Raw genomic sequence first — 15,992 nt, 5'->3', positions numbered from 1 at the left:
AATAACTTGGACTCGGTATGGAGGATCCGAGCCGTCCAAGGAAGCGGCGTCAACTTGCTGTGGACCGTTGGATTGTCAGGTTCGGCGCGCCGGTCTAACTCGACGCGGTTTGAAAATTTTTGAACACGTGGCGGCACAGGAGGTTGTTCCAGCGTTGCAATTGTTACATTGTGATATTCATATGCACATTAAAAAATAATAATATTTCCATCTTCTTCATTTCACTTTTCAAATGTATTTTTAAAAAATTAGAGAAATATTTTAAAATATTACATAAATACTTTAAAATTTAAAATTTCTATTAGTCAATTTCAATTTTTTTTTACAATGTGCCTGTTCCGTGTTTACAAATATTTTATTATTTAAATAAATTCTTACTAATTTAATATCAATCTTATTTATAAATATTCAACTCATTTACAATCCTCTTATTTTTCTTTAAAAAAAAAAGAGAAAGTTAAAAATTTTCATACATAAGTAACCCCTATCTCAAAACAATTTTTATCAATTTCAATTCTAAGTACTATCTTGTTTTATTCAAAGTGCCACTTATAACAAAAATTTAAATTAACATATAAAATTTGTTCTCCATATTCATTACATAAATAATAAAATAAAATTACAACATATAATAAATGATTGGGACAACACTTGAGAACTTGTCTAAAAACTAAAGTTGAGTGAATTTAATAAAAGGATATTAAGGTGTGTTTAAATATCCTACTCTCAACAGATAGATTCATTTGTTAGATCATCATCATATAACCTAGCGGAGGAGGAACATATTTACACACATAGTAACCAATTTGATCAGTCCATCAAATTTCAACCACCACTTAACTTAAAATGTGTGATTTCCTCCAAATGCTATTTGTGGTTGAACTCGGAGCACAAAGCTGAGAAGCAAAGGTCAGAACTGGCATTGGAGAATCTCTCTTTGAAGAATGGCATGGAATGGCCGAGTTGCTGAACTTTCGTATCGTGGATCAATGGCGAAAGGTCTTGATGGCTTGATCGATGCGTTTGCGACAGAGCGGGCAGCTTGTTAGGTGCATAGAGCATGTGATGCAACAACACATGTGACCACACCTGAAACATTCGAACCAATGTTAGACATATGAATGTAATGTTGTCGGAATCCACACAAATATGTATGAGATTCAACGATAAGTGGAATTTTCTTCCATCATACTTCAACAACAATACTAGTTACATAATTTGGCTAGGTCTTCCCCTCGAGGAAATTTATGAACATGAAAACATCTTAGTCATAGCTGGTTAACTTGGGATTGTATTACAGTTGACCCCTTGTTATTCACATCGAAAGTACAACACAATTTGGCATATTTTTAAAAAAAAAGACGACCATGTATTATCTCTAACTAGTGTATCATAGAGTCACCTTAAACCTTAGTTTAGCATTCTTCTCCCTATAAAATTTCAAACATACTACTGTCATTTCAGTCAATTTTGATCAAATATTATTGCAAATGAGTGTAAGAAAAAAAAATAACTTTATATAACAAACAATAGAGGTACTCAAAATCTTCTAATGACAAAGTAATGGCATATAAACAGATGTCATGATGCAAGGTTGAGTTTCATTTTCTTTGACTTCTACAAGACAGCAACTACTGTAATCGCATAGCCTTACAAACCACAGCATTGTAAATTTTTTGGTCACGTGAAATACCTTTAAGTTTCATGAAAGTTTCTAGGGACTTCAAAACTGAAGTATTTCAATTATGTAATTGTCCAACCTTGGTAGCTGAGAATCAAACTCAGTCTTATACTTTTTTGGTCATGCGATGTACTTCAATTTTCATAAGTGTTACCAGGGAGTGAAATCCTTTAATGTATGTCAACTACACACTGGCTATCACATTATTTATACTATTCCACAACCCTATGAAACTTAGTTGAGTACTCATGTCTACTGGACAGCATTATATACAAAATATAATTTGATAATACTAACAGATTTAGCATCCAGAATCCTAGTCAGTGTCTTTAGATTAAATGGCTTCCCTTCTCATCTGATAGAGTCCTGCATTGACAAACAACTCAGCACATCTCAAAGGGCACACCTATATCTTAATCAAACTAGGTTATGAATCTGGTGTAGGGTATGGACCTTGATGTTAAGGAAATCACTTTATCAAGAGAGAACAAAGGAAAAAGGGGATCTAGGTGTCCAGCTTGTTAACTCTTACCAAGGTAATGTCGTGGGATATAAGTAACGAGGGTAATATTTGAGTCCAAGTAACAAAGGTCACACATGAGATGCCAAATATGAACTTTTAAAAATTACAAAGTCTTATTTTCAAGACTCGATACAATGTTATGAGGAATACTCAGCATGAAAACCCCATGTGCATTAGAAGCATTCACTTAGAAGAAAGTTTTCTATGCTCTCCACTCCTTTTCCACCAAAGTAATGAGAAAAATCATGTGAATGGGAGAATGAATGCCTTTGCTGGCGCGCAAGAGGCTAGGAGTGTGAAATACAATCGAAATACAAAAAGTAATCTTCTAACAACAAGAGAAAGTTATTAAAAATTTCAAATGAAGCACGAACAAATTAAACAAATCGGAAGCTTAACAGATTAATTGAAGTTATTTGAATCAGAAAGAAGCTCTTTATGCAACATGCTTACGGGACAAAAACAGCATTGTATTCTTGCTCAAGGCAGATCACACATATGTCTAATGTCAGATTTTTCTTTGTATTATCTGGTTCTTTTTCGGACACTTGATTCGATCCTAGGAAAACACAAAGACATTGTTATTATCTTGACACTGGTTAGTAAGTAAACTTTGAAATACCTACCTTCAGAATTGTGTGCTTGTCGTGCTGCAGCAGCAGCAAGAACCCTGCACCAAGCATAATAATACCATAAAGGAAAAAGGAAACTGGAACCAAAATGAGTTGGCATCAATAAAATATAGTCTGACTATTACAAAATAAGAAAAATAAGAATGAGACTACTGGTTAATTTTCCTATATATATAACATATTCTTTGAGACTGGTAACTGCTGATCAAATAAGAGCATAGGAAGTGCTAACCAAATGACAGTATATTTGGGAACAAGGTTGTTTCTTAGACTGTTTAACAGCAAAGCCATACAGAAAATTGTGTATAATATCGCTTTGAAAAATGATTACTATGTTTAAGAATAAACCTTTTCTGCAATTCCCAGTGTCGCCTTTTCTCAAGCACTTGCTGAAGTGCATGCTTTGCAAGCAGAAAGATGCCAATGACTGTGAATCCAGCAGAAGCAATTTGATACCGTCTGTTGCACAGGTTTGTTATTAGTGATTCCTACTCAACACATACAAATTTTTTTTTTAAAAAAATGTACTTAATGGATAAAAACTCACCTAGCCCATTTCCCAAAAATTGCAATTAACTGATCAATATTCTTAGGGGAGATGTAAAATGGACCTTTGTCCGGTCTCTGTATCCTTATTTTTCCAGCATCATCTTTAGCTGCCTATTTAGAGAAACAAAAAATACCAAGGGTATGAGAATACTAGCAATTAGGAATCCATGTGAAACACCATACTATGATGATTTTAGACAGTGCAAATGTTTAGAAGAATGCCCTTTTGATCAACAACAAAATTTCTTCTAAAAGGTAGCTGATCACAAATATCAAAGGAGTTATTTACCTCGCCAACAACAGTTAATGCAGTCCCAGTAGGAAGAATTTTTTCAGTTCGCTTAACTCCGAGCATCTATAATAAAACCTACATGGTTTCAGCATAAAGGAACCTGTGTAGTAGTAAGACATTCAAAAAGAAATTATCACAAACCTTGAGACCCTGCACATAGTCAAGTGTCCCCCGTGCCAACGACCTCCCTGATTCCTCAAAGACTTCACTAGCAACAGTTAATGCCAATCCTGTAGCACCTCGAGCTCCAACAACAAACACACGTCCAGTACCATCATCCTTATAATTTTAATAAATATTATTCAGCATATTCACCAGAAATCATTGAAAACACTTAACAAAGAGAAGAATAGGAATATAGTTATCAAATATCAAAATTGAAACTTGTTGCAAGAAAACGACTTTAAGGAATGACAAGAATTTATCAGTGATTATATTAAATAATGACGAAGTTGTTTCACAGAGAATTTCATCCATTAGTCCATCTACCAATAAAATAACCAAAGCCCAAAAAGAAAAATAACAATCAATACTCGTAGTATTGTACATACCAAGAACCAAGGAACCTCTTTGCTCAACGTAAGCATCAGAGCAGAATCTTGCGCCCAGGATCCAACCTCATTGTATTTTAAGAAATGTTGTTCTGCCTAAAAACAATCAAACAAGATATCTTCAAAAAACTTATCAAAATGCCAATGCTGCAATATTTCACAATCAAATACTGTAAGTAAACAATATATACCGTTTCCTCAACTATGACACCTCTCAAACCACTTTGCTCACAGTTTATTGGTGTTTCTGAGTCGACTTTTCCAGTTACAGTAACTACAAGAGGAACTACCTTGCAAGCAGTATCTAGAAGAATGGCTAAACAAGAAAGCAAATATAAATAACAAAGAAAACTATTGTGATAGCAGAGAACTACTGGTAATACACGATAATAAGGTCAACAGAAATAAAAATGTTCTACTCCCTAAGAAAAACAAAAATGCCAAAAGATTTTGATAAAAACTATTACACTCTACAAATTGCTCAGGCTTGAAATTTTCACCAAGAACAACAATATGAAGCTACTTCAATAGGTATGCATACACTCTAAAAAAAACAAACAGATATATGGACCTATAGAGAATATAGACTGCTCAGAAGATCTTACAGAACATAGGTCCCATCAAGGACTAGGATTACACTGACCGTCACCATAATTGATAAATTATGAAAGAGGTCAAAATCTAGTTGCACAATCAATACCTAGTACTATTTATGCAAAGGTGAACTTTGATCTTTTAATAAGATTGCTCCAATTTGACCTTCGTAACCAAGGTTTAGTTCATGGAAGTTGAGTATCTGTTCACAGGATAAAACTAGTGACCCCATACTAAAGGGATGCTCATATCTTACATCACCCTATTCTTGAGTTGTGTATGAAGTATTAGGTCATTGTTTTCAAAAAGTAACTTTGAATTACTCTCTTGCATGGTTTCTACTAATGTGTGAACCATTACAGATTTCTTGTATGTTGATTTATACTTTATGAACATCCATGGACAAAGAAAAAAAACAGATGAATCAATTACTGCCAAGCATGCATATGCTGGTGTTCTCTCGCATGCAAGTTGAGCACTCAAGTTCCACCTTAGGTGTAGGTTTGGCCACAAGATTGCCTCATGTAGGCAAAGATGACAAATCATTGAAAACCCTACTAACCCATCTTCTCCCAGATTTTTTTTCCTCTACTAAAACTACATCTTCCTACTCTCAAGTAGTAAATTTATAGTTTTATAGTAATGTCACATGTATATTTTAGCATTCTGATAGATTCTGCACTAACTTTACATGTTTTAGCATTCTGATAGTTATTATCTCCTAGAACACTCTTTTTAGACTAAGGGGAAAATAGAGTTACCTCAAGATTTGAAAAGCTTCTCTCCCTTTTAAACATTCAATTTTCGCCCTAATAATGATATCTTTATCACGTAACGCTTTTTTGTTGTATAATAGATCCGCAACATCATACATCTTTAATTGCAAAGGTTCAACATTCCATCTTAACTGTTCTCGCATTTCTTATCTCATTCATATATTGAACTCTACTTCTACGTACTAAAATCTATAGTATCTAAACTTTTTTCAGCAATTCAAACTCCGATCTTATTCTTGTTAATCTAAAATCAAGATGTAGCAGACCAAGCAAGAATCACTTCTCGGTCATACTAAATTTCCAAACACATAAATGCATCCAATAATACCTACCAATAATGGGCATAGCAACAATCAAGAAAATAGCAAAAACTCACCTAAATCTTTCAAGTGGTTAACTCTAGTGACCGATCTGAGAGCATCGGACTCCCTATAGAAGAAGAAGCTAACGTCATCAACAATTCCTCCCGAAACCGATCATATAAGAAAACAATTGAAAAACCGGCGCGCACCTTCGGTTGCTCCTCCCCAGAAGCCAAAGCACAGCTGCACTGGCGCCGCAGCCCAACCCGATCCACGGAATCATCCCTACCTCAGGCGGCTTCTCCGATCGAGGGCGAAGGAAGAGGAGGGAGAAGAGCAGTGCGTCTCGGCGACTAGAGCGACAGACAGCGAGGGAGGATGCTTTAACACCAGTTCTTTAACGCCAAGTTCTCAAGGCGAAGGAAGCTGGTGATTTTGAACCGGCTCGCCGGTCGAACCTGGCTGAGACGGTTCAAGAAACCGGTCTAAAGTTGGTCCCATCAGTATTATTTAATCATCGAGAAAATTCTATTTCGCTACACAATATTCTTGCTTTTCCAGAATGCCGTCCAGACAATTTTCAAATGAACCCTTCTAAGTTTAAGAACTCTCTCTTTATCTTAATTCTTAACTACTGATTTGTTAAATATTTAATAGAATAATGAAGATATATTATGCTTACGCTATCGCGAGTATTTTAATAATTTTACAGTAGAGCAACTGAGCAAGAACTGTAAACTCCGAGGCATATTTTGATAAAAACTAAAATTAAATTATGAGAGGTAATTATATAAAAAGAGAAAATTGAGAGATTGTTATAAAAAAATTGTAAAGATTTGTCAATTGTGTAATATATATATATATATAATCTAGATTTTTAATTCGAATCGATTTTATCTGCAAAGTGACGTGACTGACTTGATTTCACATAAATTTTTCATCTAACTACTAAAATAAATTTAAAAAATATTATCTCAGTATTAGAATTATAAACCGTAACACTTTTATATATATTATATATATATATATATTAATCTAGATTTTTAGTTCTTCAAATTAATTTTTTACAACCACCATGATAAATCCGAAAATACTTATATTGAGAGTACAGAGAATTGACCTCTACGATAGAATGTCATGCTTTATCTGGGTATTAGAATTGTGGATCATAATATGCTCACTCTGCTCAAGTGGTAGTCCGATCCATCTAGGTAATCATACTTCTTACTATTTTTCATAATTTTATCATCAAATAGAGAATATGCATTTTCTAACTATTGTATTATGAAAATTCATCAATGATTCTCCTATTGGGCCATACTTTCAGAGATGGAATATTCTTTTAATGATGGGTTAAAATGATCTAATTTTTTTATAATAATAAAAATAAAAGATGTTTTTTTAATTTTTGCCCAATTCAATAATTAAAAAATTATGATAATAACAAAAATTATCATAATATTCAAAATCTTCAATTTTATCATAATTAATAATAAAATTACCATCACAAACAAATTTATTACTTCTAAGTATAATCTGTATAAACTAAATAAAAGTACATATGAAAATTATAAATTAATTGGGGCACAAAATTAAGTACTTGCTAAAACTATAAATTATTAGAACTATGATGACCAGTTCACAACTTAAGGATACAAAAAAACTGGTATAAAACTGTATGCTACTGTGTCATCAATCAATACATAGTGACTGAAAAATTTTAAAATTCATAATTATACACTTAAATTGCTTTTGTTGATGGAAAATGAACCAACCTGAGGTGAGCAGAAAACCTAATGATCATTGGTAGTTGTGCTGTAGTTGTCACCCAGTCACCACCACCAGAAGAACCAGCAGACAAGTGGAGCCCCCCAAATTATGCCTTGAACCAAAGGTCAGTATTTAAGAGCAATACAAATTTAAAAAAGAAAATACAACATCCATTGAGAGCAAAATTTTGCCTTCATATATGCTCAAACATGTCGAGATAACAGCTAACAATTGATATCATTGTGTGAATTCACTGTTAGTTCAGTATAACTTGTGACAAATACAAGGTTTACAGTGTATCTAAACCTTGTTTAGTTTTTCATCTTCCTGTTTCTTCCAAATTTAAAGTTTGGAGAACACAACTTTGCTCCCAAGCAGTCTCTTAGGATTTTTTTGGGGGGTACATGCTTCACTATCCTACCGACATTTCATCTATCAACATCTCCATGATCACTTTGCATCGATGAAATCATTTGCCATTGCAATCGGGGCTCTTCCCAGTCATTGCTACCATTGTTTGTGGGACAAGTACTCGGTACTCTCTTAGCGCTTCTTGTTTTCCATTTTCAGATTTTTTGACAAAGTTATTTCCTTCTTGAATTGAGGTCGATGTTGATAATCCAAACAGCACGAACAAATTCTTTTCAGCTTTGAAGGAGCACGGTTGTAGTTCTCCAGTCCACATAAACAGCTGGTTTCCTTTCCATGTTCACTTTGGTGAAGTGACCATGGAGCACGGGAGTGCTTCCTTCGGTTCAACTGGCACGAGTTTATGCAATTTGGCATTTGAGTCAACTAGCTTCTGGAATTGAGTTGATTCGATAGTTTTGGCCTGTAGAAAATTTACTTCCAAATGTAAGAGTTTTTAATACTAATAAAGAGACTCCTTAGACGAAAATAAATGCAAATGCTTACCAGAGAATTATCAAAACTTGGACTAGCAAGCTTGTTCCTCTTCTCTAGCATTGCTTTTTGGCGATTCTCATAAAAGCCAAAGTCATCCAATATGGATGTTTTAGCAGAATAGCTCTTGAAAATGTTCAACATTTCAGTACCTTGTGGAAACTTGACCTGAAATACTTAAAGAGTAATTAGAATCAAATCCAGTAACATATAGAATACAGTTGTAGTGGTTAAGAAGGCATCATAACATGTCATTTTAAGATCATTGAAAGTTCATGATGAATTAAGTAAAAACTAATGAAGGATGTAATAATAACTTAAACCAAATATTTGGTCACAAGAGTCACTATGATGATCCTTAAAAATATATTTTGACAACACAATTATCTAGGTAAATTATATGAAACAATACAACATGAAGTCCAGATCCTTCTAATAGGCAGAGAAGCATCAACATATTCACACATGAAACTGTAAAGAGGCATACCTCTTGTGTATCCCTGCTGTTTGTGACAGGCTTGTTCTCATTATTCTCCAAAATTATATGACGAAGTTGTGGATTTGGAACATCTTTAATTATATGCCACTTCACCGGGAAAAAGCCATTCCATTTGTCCTGTTGCCAAAAGTCCATATTTTTACTGAAATCAACTCGGCCTGTCATTTCCGCAACACCACAGAACTGACCACTAGCATTAACCTGAAGAACAAAATATCCAGAGGATTAAGCAAATAAAAAACTTGAGCATTCCATAAGACTACACTTGAAAATAGCATAATTCTTTAATCATAACATGTAAAACACTTGGAGAAAAGATGCACCCATTTATTGGATTACAGAGTTTCAACTTCATAGCCAAGTTACACTTTTAGGGACTAAAATGTATGTGTCATGAAATCCACTTATGAGATAGCAATACCGAAATCAAGGATCATTTTTTGCAAACATATTGTTAGACCGGCCTTTAGAAAAGAGAAGTTAGGTTCACTTACAGAAAAGAAGAGAAACACAGGACACTTTCCACCCTTTTCCACATTATTTTCTTGTGCAGCTTGGAAGGCATAGTCTAGCCTTTTGTTCCCATTTGGTGTGCTCGCCCAGACATTGTATTTTATACTTTTATGAACATCATCTTCGCTGTATGATTTTATTACAAAGAACAAAGCTTGCTTATACTCTGTGTTAAAATCAGGAGAATTGTATTCATCGCTGTTAGTAAGAGCAATCAATCCACTGTTATTATCATTCTTCTTGATATTAAGAGTTTCCTGAAGATTATTGCCAGAGTGGGAGGTAGTTTTGCTGCTATTTGTTCTAGGACCACGGTTTTGCTCATTCAGCAAGTCAAGATCAGCAAGGCTATTTAGCTTATTTCTGGCTTTCAGCTTCTCCTCATCAACCAAGCTACGATTATTTTCTTTCACAGGAATTGCACTGCTTGGATAAAGCAATGCACCCTTCGCTTGGTTAGCATATGAACTGAACTTATTTACAGGAACAAAACCTTTTGATAGAGAAGCAGAAGGTGCCTGGAAACATTTAAATCCGTGTGATAATTTAATAATGCACTCAAGGACAATGAACCTAAAAAATAAGTCCAATAAAGTGGAAACATTGCATGTTAAACAGAAAATTACCTTCTTCACAGATTTCTGTGTTTGGTTTTGAGTTGACAAAGGATATGACAAATCAGATGCTAGTGAGGCCACTTTTGAAGTTGTTGAGGTTTTGGCAGGAGGAAAGTTATGGCCATGGGATGAATGATTCGGTTTATAATGTGTATTTGTTGGATCCAAAGTAAATGTGCTCCCTTGAATCTCATCTTGGAAGAAAAAATATGGATCCCATGGGTATGCAGGAATCAGCTCAGGTCCATAAGCAATTGGATGGGGATAAATTCCTGGAGAAACAACTGTTTGAGGAGAAACTGGACTTGGATAATATGAGCCTTGCCCCCAAAACTGTCCATCAACACCATATGATCCAGGTGAGAATGGACCGTAGCTGCTATATCCAGTTTGAAATCCTGGGAAATAGTATACCGTTGATCCATTATCAGCTTGAATAGTCTGAAACAAGGACACAGAAAAATAGGTTAAAACAAACATCTGTACAAATTAATCAAACCATCCATATGAAGTAGGAAATTCTAAGATAATACAGCATTGTCTACAAGCTTCATAACTATGAAAGAGTGATAATTTTCTGTAATTTTTTCCCTTTTAAACTCTTCCTAGTGTACCATAGTTAAATTAACATTAGACACTCCAGTCTGTGGAGCAGAATTCAGAAATCAGAAATACCGTTGAATGATGGATGTGTAAGGTTACTTCCAGAAAATAAACCAAGAAGGCCAGCATATGAAAGCAAAGTAATCAAGAGGAACCAATTTAAGGTAATGTGGATGTGTTCAAAGTTAGTTGAAATGATTTAGTTGAAGGTCAGACGCTTAGAGAAAGATCCAAGCAAACCTTACAACTAAACAACCTTGCTATGTCTGATACATGATGTGATGACATGATCTTGCATACACAATAACAGAAATTGATTCACATGTAACCAAACTCAACTAGTAAGGAACAATGACTAATTGTCAAAATTATAAAAGAAAAAACCTTTTCAACCTATTCACAGTCAATTAGAAAACAATTATTGCTGCGTATCCAAATGAAGCTTTTCTAATCATCCATGGTGTTTTTCATGACCAATTACAGCTGGTGCAAAAGCCTGTGGACTGTAAATATCAATGCTTTCTAATCTAGCAATCAAATTAGTAACTAGAAGCCCTTTTACCCTTCTTTTCGAAATGCTATTTCAACAACTCCTAATAGAAATCCTGAAGACCATAGAAAAAGAAATATTACCACAAAAAATACTGCTGCACCACTGTAACAAAGATTTATGCGGAATATAAATGCAAGTATAAGCTTAGAAAAAACATCAAACAAATTTCAGGGGCTGAAAAATGAATAGAATTACTTACAGGATACTCTGCTTGAACATTATCTGTTCCATGGTTGCAACATGAATTATCCCAATCCCCCATAGCAACATGAGACCCTGTTTGAATCTTAATATGAAATGAAAATCCAGAAAAAAAATTTGTGCAATTCAATTACTTGGCAAGGTTTGAGGACAAACCTGGATAATAATAACCATAGTAATACATGCCCTGATCATCCATGGATACATCTTGATAAACCTCGCTTTCCTTGATACCGCTTGTTGTATCTCCGGATGAGATGCAGGATGTTGCATCAGACAAGCTTGCAGCTTTTGGTCCGGACTAAAATGATAAATTATCAAAAGTCAATATTAGGTTCTGAAAACAAATAAAGCAAAATCGAAATAAAAAGTATCGATTTCAAAGAGCAAGCAATAGCATGCCGCAGATTACCATGGTCATACTGCTGGCTTTTGACGTAGGGTCGATCTTCAATGTCTTAATAGCTTCATCAATTGCTAGATAGCAAAAAGTCAAGGCTCACAAATAACAAACACTGGCAAAGAAAACATCAATTCCCCAATATATCAAGTGATGCAAGGAGCCACGGATGCCGATTTATTATGCGAGTAGAAAATCGTGCAACCAAGTCAAAAATCCTAACTCTACATCTTTACACAGCTAGATAAAAAATGTAACAAAAGTTTAGCAGAATTTGATATTCGACAAATCGAAATCATAAAGATTACAAATTCAAAAAGAAAATAACAAATACAGATAGATCCGTCACGTTACTTGCATCTAAAGACACGATTATTTTTCTTTATTCTTTCCTTATGGGCAAGCAAAGGACAACCAACCATTAAGCATCAGCCATTAGACCTTATAAGATCTAACAAGACGGAATAAAGGCAAGGGAAAATGGAATGAGAAAAATTATTCCTTATAGAAACTACGGAATCCAAGTCGACGATCAGCAACAAAATAATAATAATAACTGGAAAAATCACGAATTTTACGAGGCGGATCTATCGAGCAAACGAAAGCCTCCACAAAACACAAAGAAAATCAATCAACGCAAATCAGATCTGAGAAGAAAAACAAACAATTGCATATCAGAAAGCACAAAGATCAGGATACGCTTCTCCGGCCTCGCCTTGGCATCCATCAGATCACACCACAAATCTCCGCAAAAGAATCCGGAGCCTCTCTTTTCCTCCAGCTCGACGGCCTGACCACTACAAAGGGGGCTGCTCGCCGCCTGGACTCGGGGGGCAAATGGACGGCTCCGGCGCGGCCACGATCTAGCGGTCGACGAGGCTCGGCGCGGGGCGGCAGCAGGAAGGAGCTCTTCTCGTCCGTCGGATGAGTGCGCAGCGGGGGTCGGGACGGTTTAAAACTCTGGAGGGCCGCCGGTGTGGCGCCTCTCAGAAATCGTTTAGTTAAAGAGAACCAGCGAACCGTTGACCAGTAAGCGTGTCAAAAGTGCCACGCTGGCCTTGTCGTATCCATCGGTTTAGGATAAGCAAAGTTGTCTCCTCGGCACGACAACAGACGTATGCCATCCTGGATGAATACGGTCACCGTCCGGTGGAGTAACCGCTCCCGTAGTTATCGTCAAAAGTCCCTCCTTTTTAAAACGTCAAAATAATACTTTCTATTCAAAAATAAAATAAAAAAATCTCTCCTTCTCTACTAAGTAACTTAATCAATATTATTTTAATTAACCCAATTTATAAAATAAAAATATTTTTAATAAAAAATATGAACAACCGCTTTTTAAACTTTTTTACAAGCAAAAGCTACCTTTTAAATAGTCCTTTATATTTTTCTCAAATAATAATATAGATTTTTTATAATAATAAAAATATGAAATGCTATCAATTATTGACTATATGAAATAAAATCCATCATCTCAACAATTTCACAAAATCCATCATCTCAACAATTTCACACGACGATTCTATGATCATTTATAAGAAGGTAAATCATAAAAATTATAATTGGTCACGACGAAAAAAGATATTATCTCGACTTTATTAAGATTTTATTCTTGATTATAATTGGTCACGACGAAAAAAGATATTATCTCGACTTTATTAAGATTTTATTCTTGTCCATTTCAACAAATCTGTTTCATCGTAACCAATTCTTTTATATTTTGGAGAATACTTCATTCCAATTCTTTTCTTTTCTTCCGCAAAAGGTGAAATTTGTCACCCCACGTCTCACACGGTCGACTTCACGACCATCTGTGAGGAGGTAAATTGAGAAACTGCAGTTGGTTACGATGCAGGAGGGTATTGTCTGACTTCGTCAGATTCAAACCCTTGTCCTCTTCTACAACTCTGTTACATCGTAACCAACTCAGTTATGTCTCGGGCCATTATAACTTCAAATTTATAATTATCATAGCATGATCAAATGTATGCATGATGATCATTTTAACCCATATTTTATCTGTTTTTTAAAATGCATCCTTTAACTTTATTATCGCTTAAAAAAATAGGAAGTAAAGCAATAACCATCATCTTTATTTTTAATTATTTGCCAATAATGGCCAGACAAGGCAAACACAACTCCAATTAGGCATTAAATAAAATATGGAATTTAGAGTATTAAATTACAAGGCGCCGAGCGGCGTGGCAATAATTTCAAAAATAAATAAAATAATAAATAAATAAAATTAATGAGTTACAAATGGATACACTTTTGTTTGCTTAATGAGGAAGGCACGGAAGCGGGCGACCATCACATCAGGGAGGTGACGGATGACGTGGAAGCGCGTCGTCCGTCCGCAGGTTGTGGGGCCCAACAGATTTGCGGTTCCAGACGTGTCGGTGTGCGAGTAGTTGTGGAGGGCTAAAGCTTCGGGGTACCAGTTGGAGACACGTCTCATTCTTTGTAAAATATTTTAAAATCATGTATATATGTTTTTTAAATATTAAATTTATTAATGATGAGTCCACTTGGAGTTATAAGAAACATCCCGTGACGCAAACAAAATTCTCGTCAATGTGAAATCGTAAAAACAGAATCTATTATGGGTAGGTTTCGTACATTTTACGTGGCATGTTAATAATCTTCAATTAATCAAGTCGATTTGATTTATCGAATATTCTGATTTGACTCATAAATGATTGTAGAATCAATCATAGAATGTTGGAGTGGCGAACTTCATTTTTACTAAAGTAAAAAAATATAATGATTAAAAGGAAATAATATATACTCATATGAAAAGATATGGTGACTAAAAAAATGAGCAATGATACATTATATGAAAAATGTAGTATGAAATTTAACATGACACTGCATGTAGTGGATTCTACATCTATGTAGTAGGACCTATATCCATGTAGTTGAGTATGTCATATTGAGTTTTATGGTATATTTTTCAAAAAAAAATATCCTTTAAAGCAAGGGCGGAGCCACATTGAGTTGTACCCGAGCTGTAGCCCGGAGGGTCCGACGGTGACAAGAAGAAAAAAACCTTGGATTTAGGGAAAGAAGAAATAAAATTTAAAGGAGCCCGGGGTATATCGTCGACGTAGTCCAAGAGTTCGAATCAGCCCGAGTAAATCACCCGGGCTAGCTCAGCCATTGCTTTAAAGAGGTATATCGCTTGGACTTCTCACTTTATAGAAGTAAAGGGAGAACGCTCTCTAAGGAAGATATGTCGATTGGTCTTTCTATTATATTATTTTGGAGGTTCTAGATTACTTAGGACTTAATCGGGGTAATTTTTGGTGAGCCCTATGTGTACAGGATCGACTATATCACATCATGAGAAAAAAGTAAGAAGAAGACTTCGACGTCATCGCTCTTCTATTCGAAATAGTTTCCTATCGCCATATCATCATGGTAAGATTTTTGCCTGAATTATAACTCAAACTATTTTGAAAATATAAATATTTATTAATTATTTGGATAGTTGTATAATTTTGGCTTGATCAAAATATCAAAAAAGGTAATTAATTTTAGCTTATTGTTGTGGTGTTGATTGTTGAAGATATATAATTTTTATTAACTAAATATGGACATTTTGAATTTTTTTCACAATATAAAAAAACATGATTTATATGCCTAAGGGCATATTTATCCGAACAAATTTAAAAAAATAAATTAAATTAAAATATAATTTTACTCGATATTGAAGATGATTCCAACGTCACCCATTTAAGGTTTTTAAATATACATTTTATTCAAATTATCAAATCATATACTGATTTTCTAAAATACCTCTTTTCCATTTAAGTAATAATTTAAAACTACTATTTAAAATCTAGATAACTAATTAACTTAAAGTAGTTGATTACTTCTATTGTGCATTAACTTACTATATAACATTATATTTTTAGTAATAATTGCTTTGGAATAACTAGCAATAACTAATTTTATAATAATCTAAATATTAATGCCCAGGGGTGGTCCTTCGTTTACCTCCGGTTTTTAGGAAAGAAAGAAAATTTCATCC

General features: G+C 34.5%; 2 protein-coding genes across 2 annotated transcripts; both read right to left on the bottom strand.

Annotated features, from left to right (window-relative positions):
- Nucleotides 1-644: 644 nt before the first annotated feature.
- Nucleotides 645-6,260, bottom strand: LOC141831254 (E3 ubiquitin-protein ligase SP1). Its single transcript, XM_074718664.1, has 11 exons — nucleotides 6,110-6,260; nucleotides 5,975-6,027; nucleotides 4,420-4,544; nucleotides 4,229-4,324; nucleotides 3,819-3,956; nucleotides 3,675-3,740; nucleotides 3,384-3,496; nucleotides 3,185-3,295; nucleotides 2,831-2,874; nucleotides 2,658-2,763; nucleotides 645-1,089 (listed from the first exon to the last, which is right to left on the bottom strand). Exons 1-11 carry the CDS (start codon nucleotides 6,181-6,183, stop codon nucleotides 987-989), a joined length of 1,029 nt encoding a protein of 342 aa, XP_074574765.1. The 5' UTR covers nucleotides 6,184-6,260; the 3' UTR covers nucleotides 645-986.
- A 1,583-nt stretch (nucleotides 6,261-7,843) lies between these two features.
- Nucleotides 7,844-12,856, bottom strand: LOC141830741 (uncharacterized). The gene is made up of 9 exons (XM_074718162.1): nucleotides 12,659-12,856; nucleotides 11,972-12,036; nucleotides 11,716-11,860; nucleotides 11,558-11,634; nucleotides 10,212-10,643; nucleotides 9,567-10,103; nucleotides 9,061-9,273; nucleotides 8,586-8,741; nucleotides 7,844-8,502 (listed from the first exon to the last, which is right to left on the bottom strand). Exons 1-9 carry the CDS (start codon nucleotides 12,684-12,686, stop codon nucleotides 8,380-8,382), a joined length of 1,776 nt encoding a protein of 591 aa, XP_074574263.1. The 5' UTR covers nucleotides 12,687-12,856; the 3' UTR covers nucleotides 7,844-8,379.
- Nucleotides 12,857-15,992: the final 3,136 nt, after the last annotated feature.

Source organism: Curcuma longa, chromosome 6 (genome assembly GCF_044706935.1).
Source record: "Curcuma longa cultivar G26 ecotype Majalengka, Jawa Barat chromosome 6, ITB_CL_G26_1.1, whole genome shotgun sequence".
NCBI classification, from domain to species: Eukaryota; Viridiplantae; Streptophyta; class Magnoliopsida; order Zingiberales; family Zingiberaceae; genus Curcuma; species Curcuma longa.
Note: the sequence above shows the minus strand (reverse complement) of the source record. Positions and strands in the feature narration are given on the sequence as shown.